The 17,841-nt window shown below is 37.5% G+C and overlaps 1 protein-coding gene across 1 annotated transcript in view; it reads right to left on the minus strand.

Annotated features, from left to right (window-relative positions):
• The window catches only part of ankzf1 (ankyrin repeat and zinc finger peptidyl tRNA hydrolase 1), a 70,822-nt gene that overhangs the window by 22,517 nt on the left and 30,464 nt on the right, over window positions 1-17,841 (minus strand). Inside the window, exons 4-5 of the mRNA XM_039755960.1 lie at window positions 11,359-11,461; window positions 3,120-3,331 (exon numbers count right to left, since the gene is read on the minus strand). Coding sequence (XP_039611894.1) covers window positions 3,120-3,331; window positions 11,359-11,461 — 315 coding nt within the window. The remainder of the gene's footprint in view (window positions 1-3,119; window positions 3,332-11,358; window positions 11,462-17,841) is intronic.

A 17,841-nucleotide genomic window follows, 5' to 3' on the forward strand; every position in this document is an offset into this window, starting at 1 on the left:
TGAGTTAAATTCATGTAATACACTGTGTTTTAATAATCCTTACAGATTTTTGTGCCGCACAGGACACAAGATGTATTCTAAGCATCAAACTCCTAGATATCTGCTAAAGTCAGCACATTCTAGACCTGGCTCTAGGGGAGATGCTAGACCTACCTGTACTGAACACACCTCCCATTCATCTCACTCTACATTAACAGCAACTAAATTATTATGTTTCCTCAACTCCAATTGGATAAAATCCACCCCTTTGAACAGTGCATGCAAATAAATGCTCCAGGACTGAAGGATTAGATGATCAAGCTGGTGGTGGAAATGAAGGAAATAAAAGAGGTTATGGACCATGTAAGAAAATGACACGTTAATTAAAAACTCTGAATTAGAGTTGGAGAATAAAAAGAATAGTCTGGAATGCTGTCTTAGAAAACAATTGTGAATCTCTTTGGAATAAATTTAAATAGAGTCCAAAGTCGGAGACATACAGAAACATTGGTAAATGAATACCTGAGATATCAGAAGGGGCAAAGGCAGAAAACCTAATAAATTCATATTGAATTTCTTACCTAATTTTCTGGTTGGGACCATTATATAACACTTGCTTGTTAAACATTGTTCAAGATGGTTCATTGAGTTGTGAAACTTGATATTTTACTGTTCTGCTCTGGTTGTCTTTTTGTACATTTAATGTGGTCTTTAAAAGTTATTTATTTTTTATTTTTACTTTCATGTTTACCACGGCATCACCAATTTGTGCATTGTTTATGGTATACCCTGGCAATATTTTGAGTATTTTCAAAGCGCCACAGTTTAGTTTTGTTAATAAAGAAACCTGTTGCTGTCATGGAGCTGTCGGCTTTTCAATGAGTAATGTCATCATGGCACCAATGTCCAAGTTTTTGGATAAATAACAAAAAATGGTTGCATAGTAACCATTAAGTCAAAAGAATTTTCAGTTTTAATCAAGCAAGGGACCATCAAGAATTTTATTAGTTCTGGGTTCTTCTTGCAACTACAGGTACCTAAAATTATTTTAGAAATAAAACTATGGGGAGATCGATTCTTGGGATAAAAATTGTTAGGGTAATTGGTTGTGAAATATCTAACTTTCTCACAAGAAAACGTTTTTTTGTAGAAACTTTTGTCTTTTCAGTAATAATGCTTTGTACATGTTTTTAGCAAGAAAAATTTTTGTAGAATTACCATCCAATTGGGCAGTGTTTTTAAAACTTTGGGTCACAACCCATGAAAACCACTCACCCTGACACCCAACTAAGATGAGCAACGTTTATCCAAAGGGGACTAATCCACAAGGGCAAAAATCTGCAGTGTTTGTTGTTGGTTCGGGGAATTGCAGCAGTTCCACGAGGGGGATGGATTCCCTGGATGAAGCTCTTCGACAATTGCAAGTCGCCAAGACATGCAAAAGGTAAAATTGGGTTGCGAGAAAAAAAAGTTTAAGAACCACTGCAATAGGGAGTATGATTGTGTTATATATCTTTTGACTGTGTGCTTCTTTGCGTAAAGGTAAAATCAACCTTTCAAGAACAAAATGAAAAGCAATAAAGGATTACAGTCAAGAAAATTTGGAAAATTATTTGATTTTTTCTTTTGGTTGTGCTATTTGTGGAGGTTCTCTCTCTGTCACAATATAAATAACTACCCCTTCCATTAATGTCATCTTCTTTAACTCTTTCAGGGCGGATGTCGACTTTTGTCAGCAGGAGGGGTTGACAGTAGTAAGCAGCTGCAAACTGTGACAATACTCACCATTACGTTTTACTACGACTCTCTTTGCTAGAAGGAAAGTTAGCTTCACCGAGATTTCCTGCGCTTGTGGGAGTAGTGAAGGGCAAACAACGACAAAATGGCATCAACAAAGCGAATGCACAAAGCAAAATACTCCATGGACGACGTTTTTGTACAGTATATTGTTGCTGAATTGGACTCTTGACTGGTTAGACTCTGATTCTGATGCAAGTGATCTGGAGATCGATATCGAAAATGAAAAGTGAGGTACCGGTATCAGACGATCGATCTCCAGCTAATCATGGCGCCGAACATGTTTGTGTAGATGAAGACCGCCACTCATAATGACAACAGGTACAAACCAGATTGCGCTGCCTGTGACCGCGAATGCTGCTGCCGCCCCCGCCCCTTGTCACGCAAAGACAGCCTGGCAGCCAGCCTGCCAGGCATTCCTGCCAGCCGATATACCACCCGTGAGCATCTCGAGCCACAAGAGACTGTGAACTGGTGGCCACAGCACCCAGCAACTGATATTTTATGTTGATTTATATATGAAAACACTGCGATGTTTGCTTTTCAGAAAACTGCTGTTTTTACAAAAAAAAATTCAGCCCTCAAAGAGTTAAAAATCACAACTTCTTGAAAAAATTTCCAGTCTAGAAATGTTTTATACAATTTCTGAAAATATATGCATACAGGTTTAAGCACAAACATCCAATATTGCTAGGATCTTATAGTTGGGCTAAATTTAGCAAAAAAAAAATCACTGTTAAAAAATCCAGAAGGTAACTTTATATATTTGATTTAAAATTTTACATTGTCACAAATGAGGGACCTAGGCATCCAAGAGAAATTTTTTCATTTTCCTTTGAAATGATTAATCTGAGAATGCGGGTGATCTAGAATGGCTGAAATCTGATCTAAAACCCAGGCTCTTGTATGTATATATATTTTTTGATATATATAATGCCATTTCTCCCTTATTTTCAGAATTATATTTTGTGTTTATTACAGTTTAATTTTTCATTTAATCCTTATAGTTACTGTATGGTACACTTGGTTTGAAAACAGAAGCTGAATAGTAGATGTAGTAGTATAATAAGAATAAGCTGAATTAAATAATTAATACTGCTGTGCAATTTTGAATAGTACTGTTGAATAAACAAAAAAAGACTGAACTCTGGAATATATAATGACTGATATGTCATGAAAAGAAACAAATTAAGAAGTTGCTAGTGATCAAAGCAACATGTTTCATTACTATAGGCACATATGCTTTCATAACAGATTAACATTCTGTAAGAAATGTATAATTAATCACAAAACAAAGCTTTTTGCTCCAAATGCCAGTGTCAGATTTATATCAGATACAGTACCTTCCAATTGAGTAGTATGCAGCGATAGAAAGACAAATACTGTCCTCTGCTATTCTGGAATAACACTTGACCAGATAAGCATTTTGCAGGGCTCTTGGTATCTGAATTGGCACTGGTATCAGCTATAGCACTCTCCACATTCACTGAATATCCCCCATCTTCATCAGAGGGACTGTTATCAATATTTGAGTGATAAATGCTTGAAAGGTCACCTGGTGGGGGGAAAGGAAGAACATTACTCATATGATGATTTCATACAACTGAAAAAAGATTATGCTTTATAACTGTGACTGTAAAACTGTATTACAAAAATGCTTTCTGTTCAATGCAAATATTAAAGGTCAAATGATGTTAACTAATGCAAGGATGTCATTCACAGAAATACAAATTATTAGAGTAGACATTCTAGATGAAACTTAGCTGGAGAAACATTATGACAATGTACCGCAAAGGTCACTTGTTTCTTAATTTACACAATATTTAACTTCGTTTATACTTTTAGCATTAATTACATATTTTTTTGTAGGTAATACATTTCTCTGACTTCTTTGACTTCTATATTCATGTTTATGGCTTTTGGTGAAAATAAGACTGTAAGCACAGCTGATGTTTGGAGGGTATTGCGTTTCAGGTATTAAAGGAGACAGTCCAGTCGTTTGCTAGTAACGTTAGATTCACATGTTTTAGGACAGAGATCTTGCCTTCAGCATTTTTGTTTGCATTATAGTCTGCTGAACTTCCATTGATTCTTGTCTAAATCAGGGATGGGCAAAGTTGTTCCAGGGGGGGCCGCAGTGGCTGCAGGTTTTTGTTCCAACCCAATTGCTTAATATAAAGCACATACTGCTCATTTAACACTTCTACTTCATTTCAGTTGTCTCACTCGTTAAGATTTTGAACCCTTATTGCTTATTTTAGTCTTAAGCAGCTGTATTCTTGGTTTTTAACTGCTCCTTATTAGCAATAAGATGCAAATGACAAAATAAACTAGCATTTATCCATTTAGCTTGCATCCATTTACACCTGTGTGTATTTATTGTGCATTATTTGGTTTAATTAAATACTTGGAAGGAAAGAAAAGTGAAAAAAGTGAAGGACTGAGAATTACTCATCTGTTTTAGACTTCAAATCATTTGGATGATATCCTTAGAAAGGAAAAAAATCCAGGATATGAGAATGACCTGACAGAGCAGAGTTAAAGCACTAACAAGCCATTAAGTTAAATTATTGGCAATGATTGTTTTCTAATTAAGCAACTGAGTTGAAACAAACACCTGCAGCTACTGCAGCCCTCCAGGAATGACTTGCCCAGCCTTGGTCTGAACCATACTTGAAAAACAAAAATTTAGGATTAGCATTTAGGAAATACTCATTCTGTCAATGGTGACTATATGTTTGTTTTGAATTATTTTCATGGTAATTCCATATTTTTGTGTCCATTCCATGTTTTTGGAGTCAAGGCTTGGTGGCAATGAAAAGCACAAAAACATTTAAGACCTAATTTTTTTTTAACAATTGTCGCGAATGCCCAGGGGCGACGACCCGGCCGGGACGCCTTGGAGGACCGGAAGTGGGCGTGTGCCCATCTGGGATCACGTGGGGGCCGCCTTCCTGGTTGCTTTGGGGGCCACAGGTTCAGGGCATGGAAGCCCCACCCTGTAGGGGCCCGTGGTCACCGCCAGGAGGCGCCCCAATGCCCAATGCCCAATGACCTCAGCACTTCCGCTACACCAGGGATAATATAAAAGGGGCCGTCTCTCTTCATTCGAGGCTGGAGTCGGGTGGAGGCAAGACAAGGCAAGAGAGAGGAGAGGGGAGGCGGCCCAAAGAAAGGCATATTGTGGCCAGGACTGTGTTGGGGTTTGTGCACTATTTTGAACTGTGTCTTAGTGACATTAACTTTGTAAATAATTGTAAATAAACGTGTTTCTGGGTGACATGAACGTGTCTGCCTGTCTGTGTCCGGGTCAACTTCCACACAATATAAAAATAATTTTTTGCTTCAAAAAGGGCACTATCATAAATCGGTTCATTTTGTCATCTAATTTACATTTAACCTTGGGTAATCACTTGTTTATAAATAAATAAAAGTAATATAATCCATCCCAAGCCACACAGCAACATCAAGGCACCAAATAATCACAGGGCATATTTATACACACACAAACCTATGCCCACAATCAAACTTTCTCATATGGGGTCAGTTTGTAGTTGACAGTCTAAAACATATGTTGTTGTTTACAGAATGCTTTCTGTAATCTTAAATTCCATACCCCTCCTTCAGACTGCTTATTTGTTTCCTGGCACATTTTATAACCACTTAAAATGACTTAAAAAAAGAAATTCATCTGAACAGCTTGACTACAGTAAGGACATTTTTAAATGAAAATTGTCATTTTGTCTTCAGCATATGGGAGAAATTCAAACAGTCAGTCATCAGGGATAAATATAAATAAACTGGTTATGTGGTAAGTAAAATTATCAACAAGTAATCAATCAAAGATATATTCAAGTGTTACAAAACTAAATATAAACTACTTCTCTGAGTACTTTCAACCAACGAATTATTCAGCAAAATTGTACCAAGAAAGGCTAGTGGGACTGCATTATATTTGTGTATGTATCTATTTATCTAACTATTTCTTTATTTAAAGACCTTCTATAAAATACGGAGAATATTTTGGACAAAACTAAATAACTAAATAAAGTACTGTGAAATGTGATGTGACAGATTGGGGGCGCTATCGCTCCCTTGAACCCCTGTCCATGACTCCAGACACCAGGTAAAAGTCCAATAATCGACTTTATTAATCTTCCACAGTGCACAAAGCACCCTCTCCTCCAGTATATTCATAAACCAATCACAAATACAATAAATCACAATAATCCAATCCTCCACTCCCAGACACATTGCCACCCTTCCACCCAGCTCCTTTTACATTCCCTGACCCGGAAGCGTTCCCAATCTCCAGTCCATGTGACCGTGTATCACTTCCGGATCAGGTAAAAAGTCCTTTTCTTCACCCCGGAAGCACGTCATTCCCCTTGTCCACGCGACTCGGACGTACTTCCGGGGCATAGGGTAAATAACCGTTGTTCCGCCCTGCAGCGTCCCCTAGTGGCCCCCATGGCATCCAGCAGGGCTGCGTATAAAAACTCCAATGTCCATGATGCCCTGCTGTTCTTCGGGGGACCTCCATACTGCAGGGAGGGCTCCACCTGGCGGCTTGGGGGTATTGGCCGGGATAAACGGCCGGCCATACACCACAGTGAGTATAAATAAACAAATATGTCATGAAATGTGAGCATAAAAAAATAAATGTGTCACAAATTATGTTTTTTGGTGCTTATTTATTTATTCATTTATTTAATTTTGTCCATAATATTCCTCTAAATGCCTCATGAAATACAGTTTGAAATAAAACTGTCACTTTCACTTGTCAAAGTTAAGAAGGCAGGCTGTAGCACATAATTTGTTTTGATTTCTGAATCGTCTTCTGTAGATTACTCATGCCTAATTCAATGTGGGTGTGCAGGAGATGGACGTAGATGAGCAAAAGAATTTATTAGAAAAACCCTTATTACTGCCAATGAAAAATAGATTCTGCCAAAGTTATCACATATTTCAGAGAGAAAATTGAAGATTTATCAGAAGAAATCACAATTTTGGTGGCCTCTTTAGACTATGATATTGATGGAACTATTTATGCTTACATTTCATGACACATTTATTTATTTTTGTCTGAAATAATTCTCCATAGCAAAAAGCCAAATTTACCTTGAAGATACATACAGTTCTATTTATTTACCTTATATTACATCTGTTCAATGACATCAAACAAGGATATATAATCACAGTACAGAAATTGCACTGGTTAAAGTAGTAAACGACTTGCAGGTTAATGCACACAGAGGCCGTATATCAGTTCTTGTTCTCTTAGACTTGAGTGAAGCATTTGATATACCACATCATTGATCATAGTATTCTTATAAATCACCTTAGTCAATGAGTGGGCCTCTCTGGCAACGTCTTACTTAACAGATAGAAATTTTTTTGTTAGCTGTGGTGATTATACTTCGGAAACCAATGATATACCACAAGGATCTATTCTGGATCCACTGCCCTTTTCAATCTATATCCTTCATTAGGTCATTAGGTGTATTTATTGATAGCGCCTCATGACCCTGATGCTCTTGGCTCACTGATCCTGTGTCTTACTTGTATTTCTGAATTGATAAGCAGTAACTTTCTCAAACTAAATTAGAAGAAAACAGGAATCTTAGCTATTAGCAAAAATGGATATAGTGAGGGTATTAGAAATAAACTTGATCCCTTAGGTTTAAAAGTCATGTCGGAGGTAAAGAATTCAGGGGTAACTATTGACTGTGACCTAAATTTTAAATCACATATTGATTAGATTACTAGGACTGCAGTTTTAACATAAGGAATATAGCTTAATTTAAGTTAAGTTAAACTTAATAAGATGTTGAAAAATTACTACCTGAGAAAGACATAATTCAGTTACGGTTAACAAGAAAAAGAAAATCTCAGCACATTGCCCCAGTTTTAGCGTTAATATACTGGTTACCCGTGTCATTTAGAATTGACTTGAAAATTCTACTGAGTTTACAAAGCCTTAAATAATCTCACCCCCATCCTATATTTTGGAATGTCCGTCCCCTTACACTTCAAGTCGTAACCAGATCTTCAAATGATGGTCTGTTGTTAATTCCAAGAGCTAACCTGAAAAGAAGTGGTATGGCAGCCTTTTGCTGTTATGCACCTACAATTTTGAATATTTCACCAAAAGAAGTTCACCTGCTAATACTGTAGAACAATTTAAAAAACTGCTAAAAACCCATTATTTTAAAAATGATTTTTCATAGTTACATTTTAGTTGTATCCCTATTAGTCTATATGAACATTGAATTATCATTTTCCTCTGGGTTCTGCAATTCTTTAATAATCCATACCATCTTCTGCTATCTTTTCCAGGTCTTATGTGGTGGTGATCTACGCCACCAGCACCACCTTATCAAGGACTCACGCTGTCCCCTGCATTTAAGGATAGAATGGTGGGTGTCCCAGATATCCACATGACCATCATCATCAAATTTTTGTATGTGAAGCCTGAAAACCATGAGGACTGATTTAGAACATTTCTGTTAGACAGAATGCACAGTGGAGGCTGGGCTGTCTTCTGGCCTTAGAACCCCCTGCAGATTTTTTTCCCAGCCTAACTGGAGGAACACTGCTTCTAAAGTATAGGAAAATTATGGACAGGTTAATGTGGACATCGGCAGAATTTACGAGTTTTTTACAGTTTTCTGGGGGAGTGGAGTGAGGTGTAGAAAAAAGGAAAGGAAGATTGTTCTTTATGGTTTGGCGATACTGCATAGACTGGTTTTGGCAACACATTTCTCAGAAAAGGTTCCAGATTAAAATAAATGAGGAAAAGTCTCTTTTGCAAATGCAGCATATCTAAACATAGTTCAAGATGAGACAAAAGGTTGTTCTCCAGTGAGATAATGAAATTGTTACCACAAAGTGAAATAAAGATAAGCAGCAGTTGCTACCTTTGATTACATGGCACTTTTATCAATGCTCTTGTTTAAACTTTGAGAGCGCTGATGAAATCGCCCAGAGAAATGCATAGGATATTGAGAACTGAAGTCTCTACATTGGCATTTGCCACAGAGTTGCAGATAAGATGGAGGAAGGGGGAGGTAATATATTAAATATACTTTGTCACACAAATGCACATGGGAGGCATTTAAGGGCTCAAAAAAGGTAATTCCCAATTAGACCAGTGGGTGGCAGAGTACACTAATTCTTTCTCTTATCTCCCCGCAGACCAAATGCGGGAAATTCTGCCTGACTCCCATGACGTCACTTCCGGTTCCATCAAAGAAGACATCACCTCTGGTTCCGCCCAGAAGACATCAATTCCAGATCAGCAGAAGAGCCCACCTCCTAATGATGTAATTTCCAAATCCTAAGAAGTTTCAGCCTGATGACCTAATTTCCAGTTCTGGTTCCAGGATCCCTCCTCTTCCTGTTTTTCAACTATATATCCGCCATGTTTACTAACCTGTTCAGTTCTGTTTTGGACTCTTGTCTGTAAAGACCATTTTTCTCATCTTTTACATTTGTAGCCACTTCCAATTATACAGCAGGCTGCCCCAAATCTTTTTTGTTGTGTCAAGGCTTGTTTATTTACCATAACTTCTTACTGGGTCAGTTGCGCAAAATTGACTACACTCACAGCAACAGTGCCTGGCAAGCACTATAGCTTTATAGTGCTTGCTAAAGGCATCTTCTTTGACCGTCACTGAACTCTCCTCTTTTCACTTTGTTTCTTCAGGTGGCCTTCATTTGCATAAACAGGCATGCTCCATTCCTTAATGTGATCTCTGTCAGCGTTGTGGTGAAAAGGCGAAAGGGTGCATTAGAATGTCCCACTTGCTACAGCATTATTAATGGACAATATTAACAAATACTGTAACGTGTTACCCAATTTTCTTTCTTCTACAATGTCATCTAAATTCAATCAAAATAGTCAAAACATTTTTGAGATTTTGGGTATTTCATTCTTCTATTGTTCAGGTTGGTGGGGTGGAGTAAAAATGTCCTTTCTCAGTACAGTAATCCCTCGCTATATCGCGCTTTGACTTTCACGGTTTCGCTCTATATATATATATATATATGAAAGCATAACTAAATATATAACGCAGATTTTTCGCTGCTTCGCGGGTTCTGCGGACAATGTGTTGTTTTACTTCCTGTACATGCTTCCTCAGTTGGTTTGCCCAGTTGATTTCATACAAGGGACGCTATTGGCGGATGACTGAGAAGCTAACCAATCAGAGCACGCAGTTAAGTTCCTGCTTGCTGAATGCAGTGTTAACCAGGAAGTCTTGTCTCGCTCATTCAGCATCAATGTGTTTCGCTGTGTAAAGAGTTGTGCTCTTTTGTGTTTATCTTTGTGCATAGTCAAGCCCTTCATTATGGCTCCAAAACGATCTGCTACTGCTTCAGGGGCCGTGCCCAAGCGCAAACGGAAGATGTTAACGATTGCCGAAAAGGTAAACGTTTTGGATTTGTTGAAGGCTACGATTCTTTTTATTTAAAAAGTAGGAAAGGAATATAAGATCTACGGCCGCAGTGTCCTTTTAACCAGGGTGCAAAACAAGTTGTAAGTGGATGTAATAAGGCAGTAGTCTGGATGGAATCTGCTTTAGGGATTTGGATTGAAGACTGCAAGAAGAAGAACAATGGCAGTGCTACACAATTGCCTGAAGTGGCTCCTTTAAGGGCTGTAACGCTCTCCTTTGTTGTGCAGTAAAATTAAACTCATTGTTATCGGACAAGTCATCGGGTCATTGTTGGTGAGTAACCATAATTAATTTTCTACTTACAGTACTTAGTACATGTATGCGTTTAGTGTCACTGTACACACACATTTACTGTATACTATTTTTGTTGCATTATGCGTATTTATTGCTGGTGGCATGTCTATCGTAATGGCTGTAACATGTGATATCGGAGACACTCAATATCTTTAAAATAATATTTAGGTTTTACTGTATATAAACAGTGTGTTTATATACATAATTTCAATGAATCTTACCTAATATCTTAAGAGAATACAAAGGGATTATGCTGTATAACTCTGCGGGGAATATTTATAAACAGTGTGGGAGAGTTTATAAGGGCTTAAAATATATAAAATAACCATAGAAACATATGGTTTCTACTTCATGATTTTCACCTATCGCGGGGGTCTGGAACGCAAAACCCCGCGATCGAGGAGGGATTACTGTATATATACAGAGAGAGAGAGATAATAATTTTTACTTCATTAAATTAGAAAATAATCAGCAAGTTATATATGATTTTTTTTGTGTGTTACATTTTCAGACTTGGCAGATTCAAACCATTTGTCAAATAATCAGTACACCACAAGGTTCTTCCTCTAAATATTGGTACCTTATTGTTGTGTTTTTAGTGTTTTTACATGATGTATCCTGCACTGGACTAGCACCCAATAGTGGTGGGAAAGCCTTTTTCTTTTAGTGCAGTCTTATTGTGAGTTTACAATCTCAAAATTCTACTAGAAACCTTAAGCTTTATATACCTCTAAAATTCTTATGTTTTTAATGCATTACCAGTGTGTCACTTTCTTTTCCTACTATGTCATTTATTCTGTTTATTAACATTTTCATCAGTATTTTGTACCTGCATTTGGCTTTGTCTTAAACTCCTCAGCAGATATTGATGGCTTTCCTTCAAGCCGCTGCCTCAGGTTTTTTCTGTGCCAGTCTGTCTTGTAGTGTTCAACCTAGAAACAAAGGACACAGTCCCTAAAATAAATTACTTGTGCACCGTATATGAATAAGCTGAACTAAAAAATTTGATCAGACTTTGATAATTCAGTATAAGCAGGCAGTAGGAGTCTTTCACATTTGCTGTACAAAATATCATTGATAATCAAGGAAAAATGTGCACATTATTGCAACATGTTACACTATCCCAAATACATTTTTTCAAGGAGAGTTTAAAGTTTTGACTGCTCACCACTACAACATGCTAAAACATTCTGCTACATTTAAAAAACTAGTGGGGAAAGATTTTTACGTAGTTACCAGACATAGTGGCAACTACCATCAACTGTTTACAGTAAAGTTTTGCAACATTTCTGTTAAAGAAACTACACGCTTTTCCCTGAAATTACCAGAATGAATCTTTTGAGGTTCTTTATTCCTTCAATCATAACACTAGTACCAAAAAAAAAAAAGAGTCTGAACAACCTCATACCCTAGAATATTAAGGAGGACATCTCACTCCCAGAGAGAAAATTGAGGAATACAATATGGTGTGCTTGAAATATAGCCCTTTTCTTCTAGAAGAAGCAAGTTACTTCAACTGAACAAAATAAATAAAACAAATTATTTACACTGCCCTTCTGTAATAAACAAATAGCTTAGAAAAATAGATCAATAATATAGCTCTAAGCTCATCTTCTACTAGCAAAGGTTATGATACTTTCAAAATGTTTAAAGCTACAATATCAATACAACCAATACTACTTACCTGTTTCAAAAATAACTAGATGTTAGGAAGTCCCTCTTGCACTCATTTAGCAAATGGGTTCAGTTTTGGTTCATTGGGATGTGAGGTTGAGATTATATAATGTATTGTATTATGCATCTATAAAAATAATTATGTAATCTAGTGTTGCAATATTAAAAATATTCAGGTTTACGAGTCCCAGAAATATTACATCTTTTTGGAAGGTATTTTTGTTTTCCTTCAAATCAATCCAAAAATTCATATCATATAGACTGTAATATGTTTTATAAAATGTACTGCTAACAGGTTTTGGCAACAAGATCAGTTGCAGTCATTCACACATTATGTATAATAATGATAATAATTATCATCCTGTCTGCATTATTTGAATTATGTAAACAAATAGAGCACTTTGAAACACATATAATGATACTGTGTTTACTAGAAGGACAGAGCATTTTAGTGGTAGACCAGAATACCCCTAAACTGCTTTTAAAGTTAATGTAATAAGTATTAAAATTACATTATTCACACCTAAGTGTTTTAGCAGGAAATGGTTTAATAAACTCCTACATGCAGCAGTTTACGAGTGTTTATTCAGCCAAATGCTTATACCATTGAAATAGATGATAATGCTCATAAAACACTATCAAAAATAGGAAAAAAAAGTAAGGGCTGCTTTTAGAGGAAGTCATTGCCTCGTTCTGGATGAGAGAGGAGTAAACTTGAAGCAGCTTAATGAAACTAAAACAAAATAGCCCAGTGTTATGCACACGTGTGCTTCGGCCACCTAGTGAGTAGTGATAGATAAATATGCACTTAACTTGTATCAAGTAACAAGATCTGAACGAAAGTTACAGATACACATTTAGTTTTAATCAAGTATAAGTTTACTAGAGGATCATGTGACACTTCTAGACAAGCTCCATGAGCCAACCCCACAATTAGTCTCTTTTTTCTATGAATTAACCAAAAACATTTCTATCAAAGTGTCTAGATACCTTTCTTGTCTGTTGTCGGTCAGTATGGATCATTCAGGTTGAAAGAATCACAATGGTTCTCCACATTCAAGTACAATGAAGAAAGTCCAGAGGACTTCTGTGGAGGCTGACATGGCAGCAGTCAATGTTGTGGCAGTTTCGATTGTTGACCAATTGAAGGCTTTTGTCTCTGAACAAAATGCCATTCTATGCATGACCTTGAACAAGTTTTTTTCTTAGATCTTCATGCGGACATTGGTGATATTAGAAATGAAAAACAAAAACTCTCATCCATCTTTATGAAGGTTTGTACTCAAGATGAGCAGCAAGACACCACAATTTCCTCCCTCCGTACAGAAACCCAAACTCTCCAGGAGAAACTCTCTGAACAAGAAGACAGCTAAAAGAAACAATGCCAAGAAGTAGTGCTGGGTGATATGACCAAGACCAAAATTCTGTATCATGGTATTTATACCGATTTCACGGTATTCAACAGTATTTTTTTCCTATGCATGAGTAGATATTAACCATATTTTCCACTGCAATTACTACAGTAGACTGGCTAAGAATAACCTATTCCGCTGTCATGAGAATTGTTCATTGTACAAAAAAAATTTTAATGTGCACATTAGTATTAATAGTTTTCAAGGGGGTAGCACTAATGAAGAGAAGGAATCACATTGCATGACAGTTACAGTCAAAATATAGAACCTTTTTATTGAACAAATTTTGCAAACAACTTAAACTATAAGTTTGACAACATATTTTCAACAACCCAAAGAGGCATTTAGACTTAGGAAAATATCCAGAGGTGCTTGTCAAAGGTTGTATTGCACTGAACAGGTCTTAGAAAAGGAATAAATAGTAAATATTTTTGTAAACCAACTACACTTTCTGTTAATGTTAACAATCTCTGTCCACTGACACGTTAAAGTGACTTTTTTAAACAACTTTACCATCATTAAACTGCATAATACTTAAACTAATAAATAATAACAATAAAATAAATAATAGTGCAATAATTTACCAACTGAACCATCATTAAGTCAAATTGCATTAATATGGAACTTGCTTCAAGCTAAGCTATATACATAAATAATAAAACTGCAACTTGCATTTATAATGCTATTACACAGTACCCAGGTACATTACACAGTATTCAAGTATTGAAAAAAAATAAATAAAACAAGTGCAACTTGGCTTACAGTATAATCCAGTTGTATAGAAACAGTATTCACACATTTGAACATAATGAACAAGGCACTTATGTAAATCCTAGCCATTACAAATTCTGGGCAAGGAAAACCAGTTTTTCCTTTTTTAGTTTTCAGTTTTATCTGAGGACGTGGAGGGTGCCAATCTTAGTTCAATACATTCATGGTACTCCAAAGCATGTATGCGGCTAAGGTGGTGCAGCAAATTGCTTGTGTTGCCGCCTCCGGTGACAACTTTTGCTCGACAGCATTTGCAGTAAATAGTTGTTTGGTCCACATCCCACCTTTTAAAGCCAAAGTAACTCCAGACAACAGACACGGCTCCTTTTTTTGGCAAAAGTTCTTCTGTGTCATAATGTTCAACTTTACTGTCTGCTACAGTTTCAGTTTTGGAATGTTCTCTGTCCATTTTCGCTGCTCAATACATCCACTAACACATTTACTCCGTTGCATGTGTGTTTAGCGGTGTAGCAGTGAAAAAGATCCCCCCTTAAACAGTTTCCTGCTGTGTCACATTCCAAATTTTGTTTATGCTATAGCGGGATAAGAAAAATCCATATCATAACAAAAATAAAAAATGGTTTTCGGTATGAACCGGTATACCTCCCAGCACTACCGAGAATGTGAATGTGGTTGATTTCCTGGAAAAACAATGGCCTGTATAGTTCCTGTCTATCCCAAATTTCAGGCCTGAAGTGATGAAGGCGCATAAGATATATAAGAGAGTAAGAGACAGTGACACTACTGCTTGCAAAACATAGCATTGCACATATATGCAGTGGCCCCTCTAGGTCTGGAAAAAACAGCGTGTTGTTGTTACTTGTCTTGTTCATCCTGAATGTTCTGAACATCTCACGTTAAGGTATGATCGAGAGACACTGCTGACCATAAATTGCAATCTTGAAAAGAATGTGTAAGATTAAAAAGGAGCTACACAGCCTCAGACTGTTGCAGAGATGTCCAGAGTTGTCTTATAGAGCTGACTGGGGTTAGATGTGCAGAAAGCAGTGCCTGTGGAGATGAAAGCTGGTGTTCGTGCAAGTCTAACAGCTAATCTGAAAAGACTGACCATCCCATTGCTTTTACTTTCTAACATGCGCTCTATTCTCCTAGGATGTGAAGTGAAAGTCGAAGATGGCCAATTGTTAGTTGCAGTGTGTTGATGAGGAACTCCAGACCTTTGAGATTCAGACTCCTTGCCAGACAGACATACCTCAGGGATCCGAAAGCTTGCCTTTACAAAGAGACCCCTTCAGCAGCTGAGGTCTCTGGAACCCGTCTCGACACAGCAATATGAACCCAGGCTGTGCCGCTTGTTCACTTTCTCACTCAGTCTAGTCAGCTTTACCACCCACTCCTTCTCAAAGCGATGACAATGACGGGATCTGGCTTTTCAAGAATTGCAGGTGGAGGCATAAGGTAAGATCACCTCTGTCGGCTCAGGCAAGCATTGAAGTCCACCCTCTCTGCACCCCTAACGTGCAGGCAGACTTTGTTATTGTTATTATTGGGGATTCAATTGTGCGTAACCTAAATATTTTATTTCCTAAACAGAAATCTTTTGTTTCTGGTTTCCTGCTGCATGAGTTTGAGACATTATAAGAAGAACACCAACAGTCCTTCAAACAGCACAAGGACAGGGCCATGGGAAACGTCTTCCTCCATGCAGGAGGAAATGACGTGCAGTATGAACAATCGGAAGTCCTAAAGACAGACTTAGCAGCTTTAATCCAAGCCATGAAAGAGAGGACCCTGTCTGCTAGAATTATCATTTCAGGTCCTCTGCAGTTAGTTAGAAGGTCAAATTAAGCCTTCAGTTGACTGTTGTCCTTGAACAAAACTGGTTGAGAGGCTTCTGAAGGAGACAAAACTTCAGGTTTGTGGGCAACTGGGACCTTTCCTAGGAAAGGCCGTGTTTCTTCAGACATGAGGAGCTGCATCCTAACAGATTTTTCACCAGGGATATCTCTGACAACTTTTCGAAGGTAATCTGTCTTCCTTGACTATGTACTGTAATTTTAGTCCTAATGTTTTCTAGAATGCCATGTTAGGATGTCGTAATTCTGTAGTGTTTAGGTGTGCACTGTTTCAACACTATAATAACCAACCATAGTTTAACTAAACAACCCAGACAAATAGATATAAATGCATATAATTTAATTACCACTTCCCATAGATTTGCACTATATTAGAATTATAACAACAGATTATAGATTAAATAAAAAATCCACACAAACCAGCATTAACAAAAATAACTTCATTAAAATTTCAAGCTACATAACACCTTGAATCAGCTCTGCTCTTCTGAGACCTTAAATATGGCTTTACTAAATATTACAGTGTTAACCAGAAATACTTATTATATTAACAATCTTATTAGTAATAGGAAAATTGACTTTCTTTCACTAAGTGAATCGTGGCTCAACTCAAATGGTGCAGCAGTCTTAATTGAAGCAGCACCTCCAAGTTACAGTTTTGTTCATTCAGTTCACCAAGGCAAAAAAGGCATCAGTGTAGCCGATTAAACTATAAAAATACTGTTCTTGGTAGCTTAATGTCTTTAGAGTATCTTGCTGTGGTTATTCAAAGAGTGTTCTAATCTCTTGTATGCATTGTTTATAGACCTCCTAAATACAATGTGTCTTTTACTGAGGCCATTCCAGCAGCTCCGTGTATGACTTTATCTTTCTACCTTTTTTCTCTATTTCACTGATCACTCCTACTACTTTCTTTTATGTGGACTCGTTCCCTGTACACTTTTTACTACTTGGACATGGATTTTTACATGCTGAGACTCGTCTATTCAAGTAGTCAACTTCAAGCGCTGAGAACAAATGCCCATGCCGGTGTGGTTCCCTATTTACCTGATGAGGTAAGAAGGCGGTATCATGGCAGCAGAGCCGGCGCAAAGCTAAGATAAAAGCCAAGCATCTAGCGAGAAAGTGGCGCTACAAACCTTCGGTGCCTTCTGTGATCCTGGGAAATGTAAACTAACTACCAAATAAGATTGATGAACTGGCTGCGCTGGTGAAAAATGTCAGGACCTACAAAGAATGCAGTTTGTTGTGTTTTAATGAAACGTTGCTAACAACTAACATCCCATATGCTAACGTGGAGCTACCCGGGTTTAGCCCAGTTAGAGTCGACAGAGACGCAAGTACCTGCGGGAAGCAGAAAGGAGGAGTAGTCGCTCTCTATGTCAATACAAGGTGGTGCAACTCTGGACATGTAAACGTTAAAATCTCCACTTGTTGCAGGGACATCGAACTGTTAGCCGTAAGTTTGCGTCCCTATTACTTGCCCAGAGAGTTTGGACACGTCATTGTTGCTATTGTTTACATCCCTCCTTGGGCGGACGTGGAGATAGCGGGTGATGATATCCATTTCGCTGTTGCTAAAGTACAAACGCAGCACCCCGAGGCACTAATCGCTGGAGACTTTAACCATGTGACACT

This window comes from Polypterus senegalus, chromosome 6 (genome assembly GCF_016835505.1).
Source record: "Polypterus senegalus isolate Bchr_013 chromosome 6, ASM1683550v1, whole genome shotgun sequence".
Classification (NCBI taxonomy): Eukaryota; Metazoa; Chordata; class Cladistia; order Polypteriformes; family Polypteridae; genus Polypterus; species Polypterus senegalus.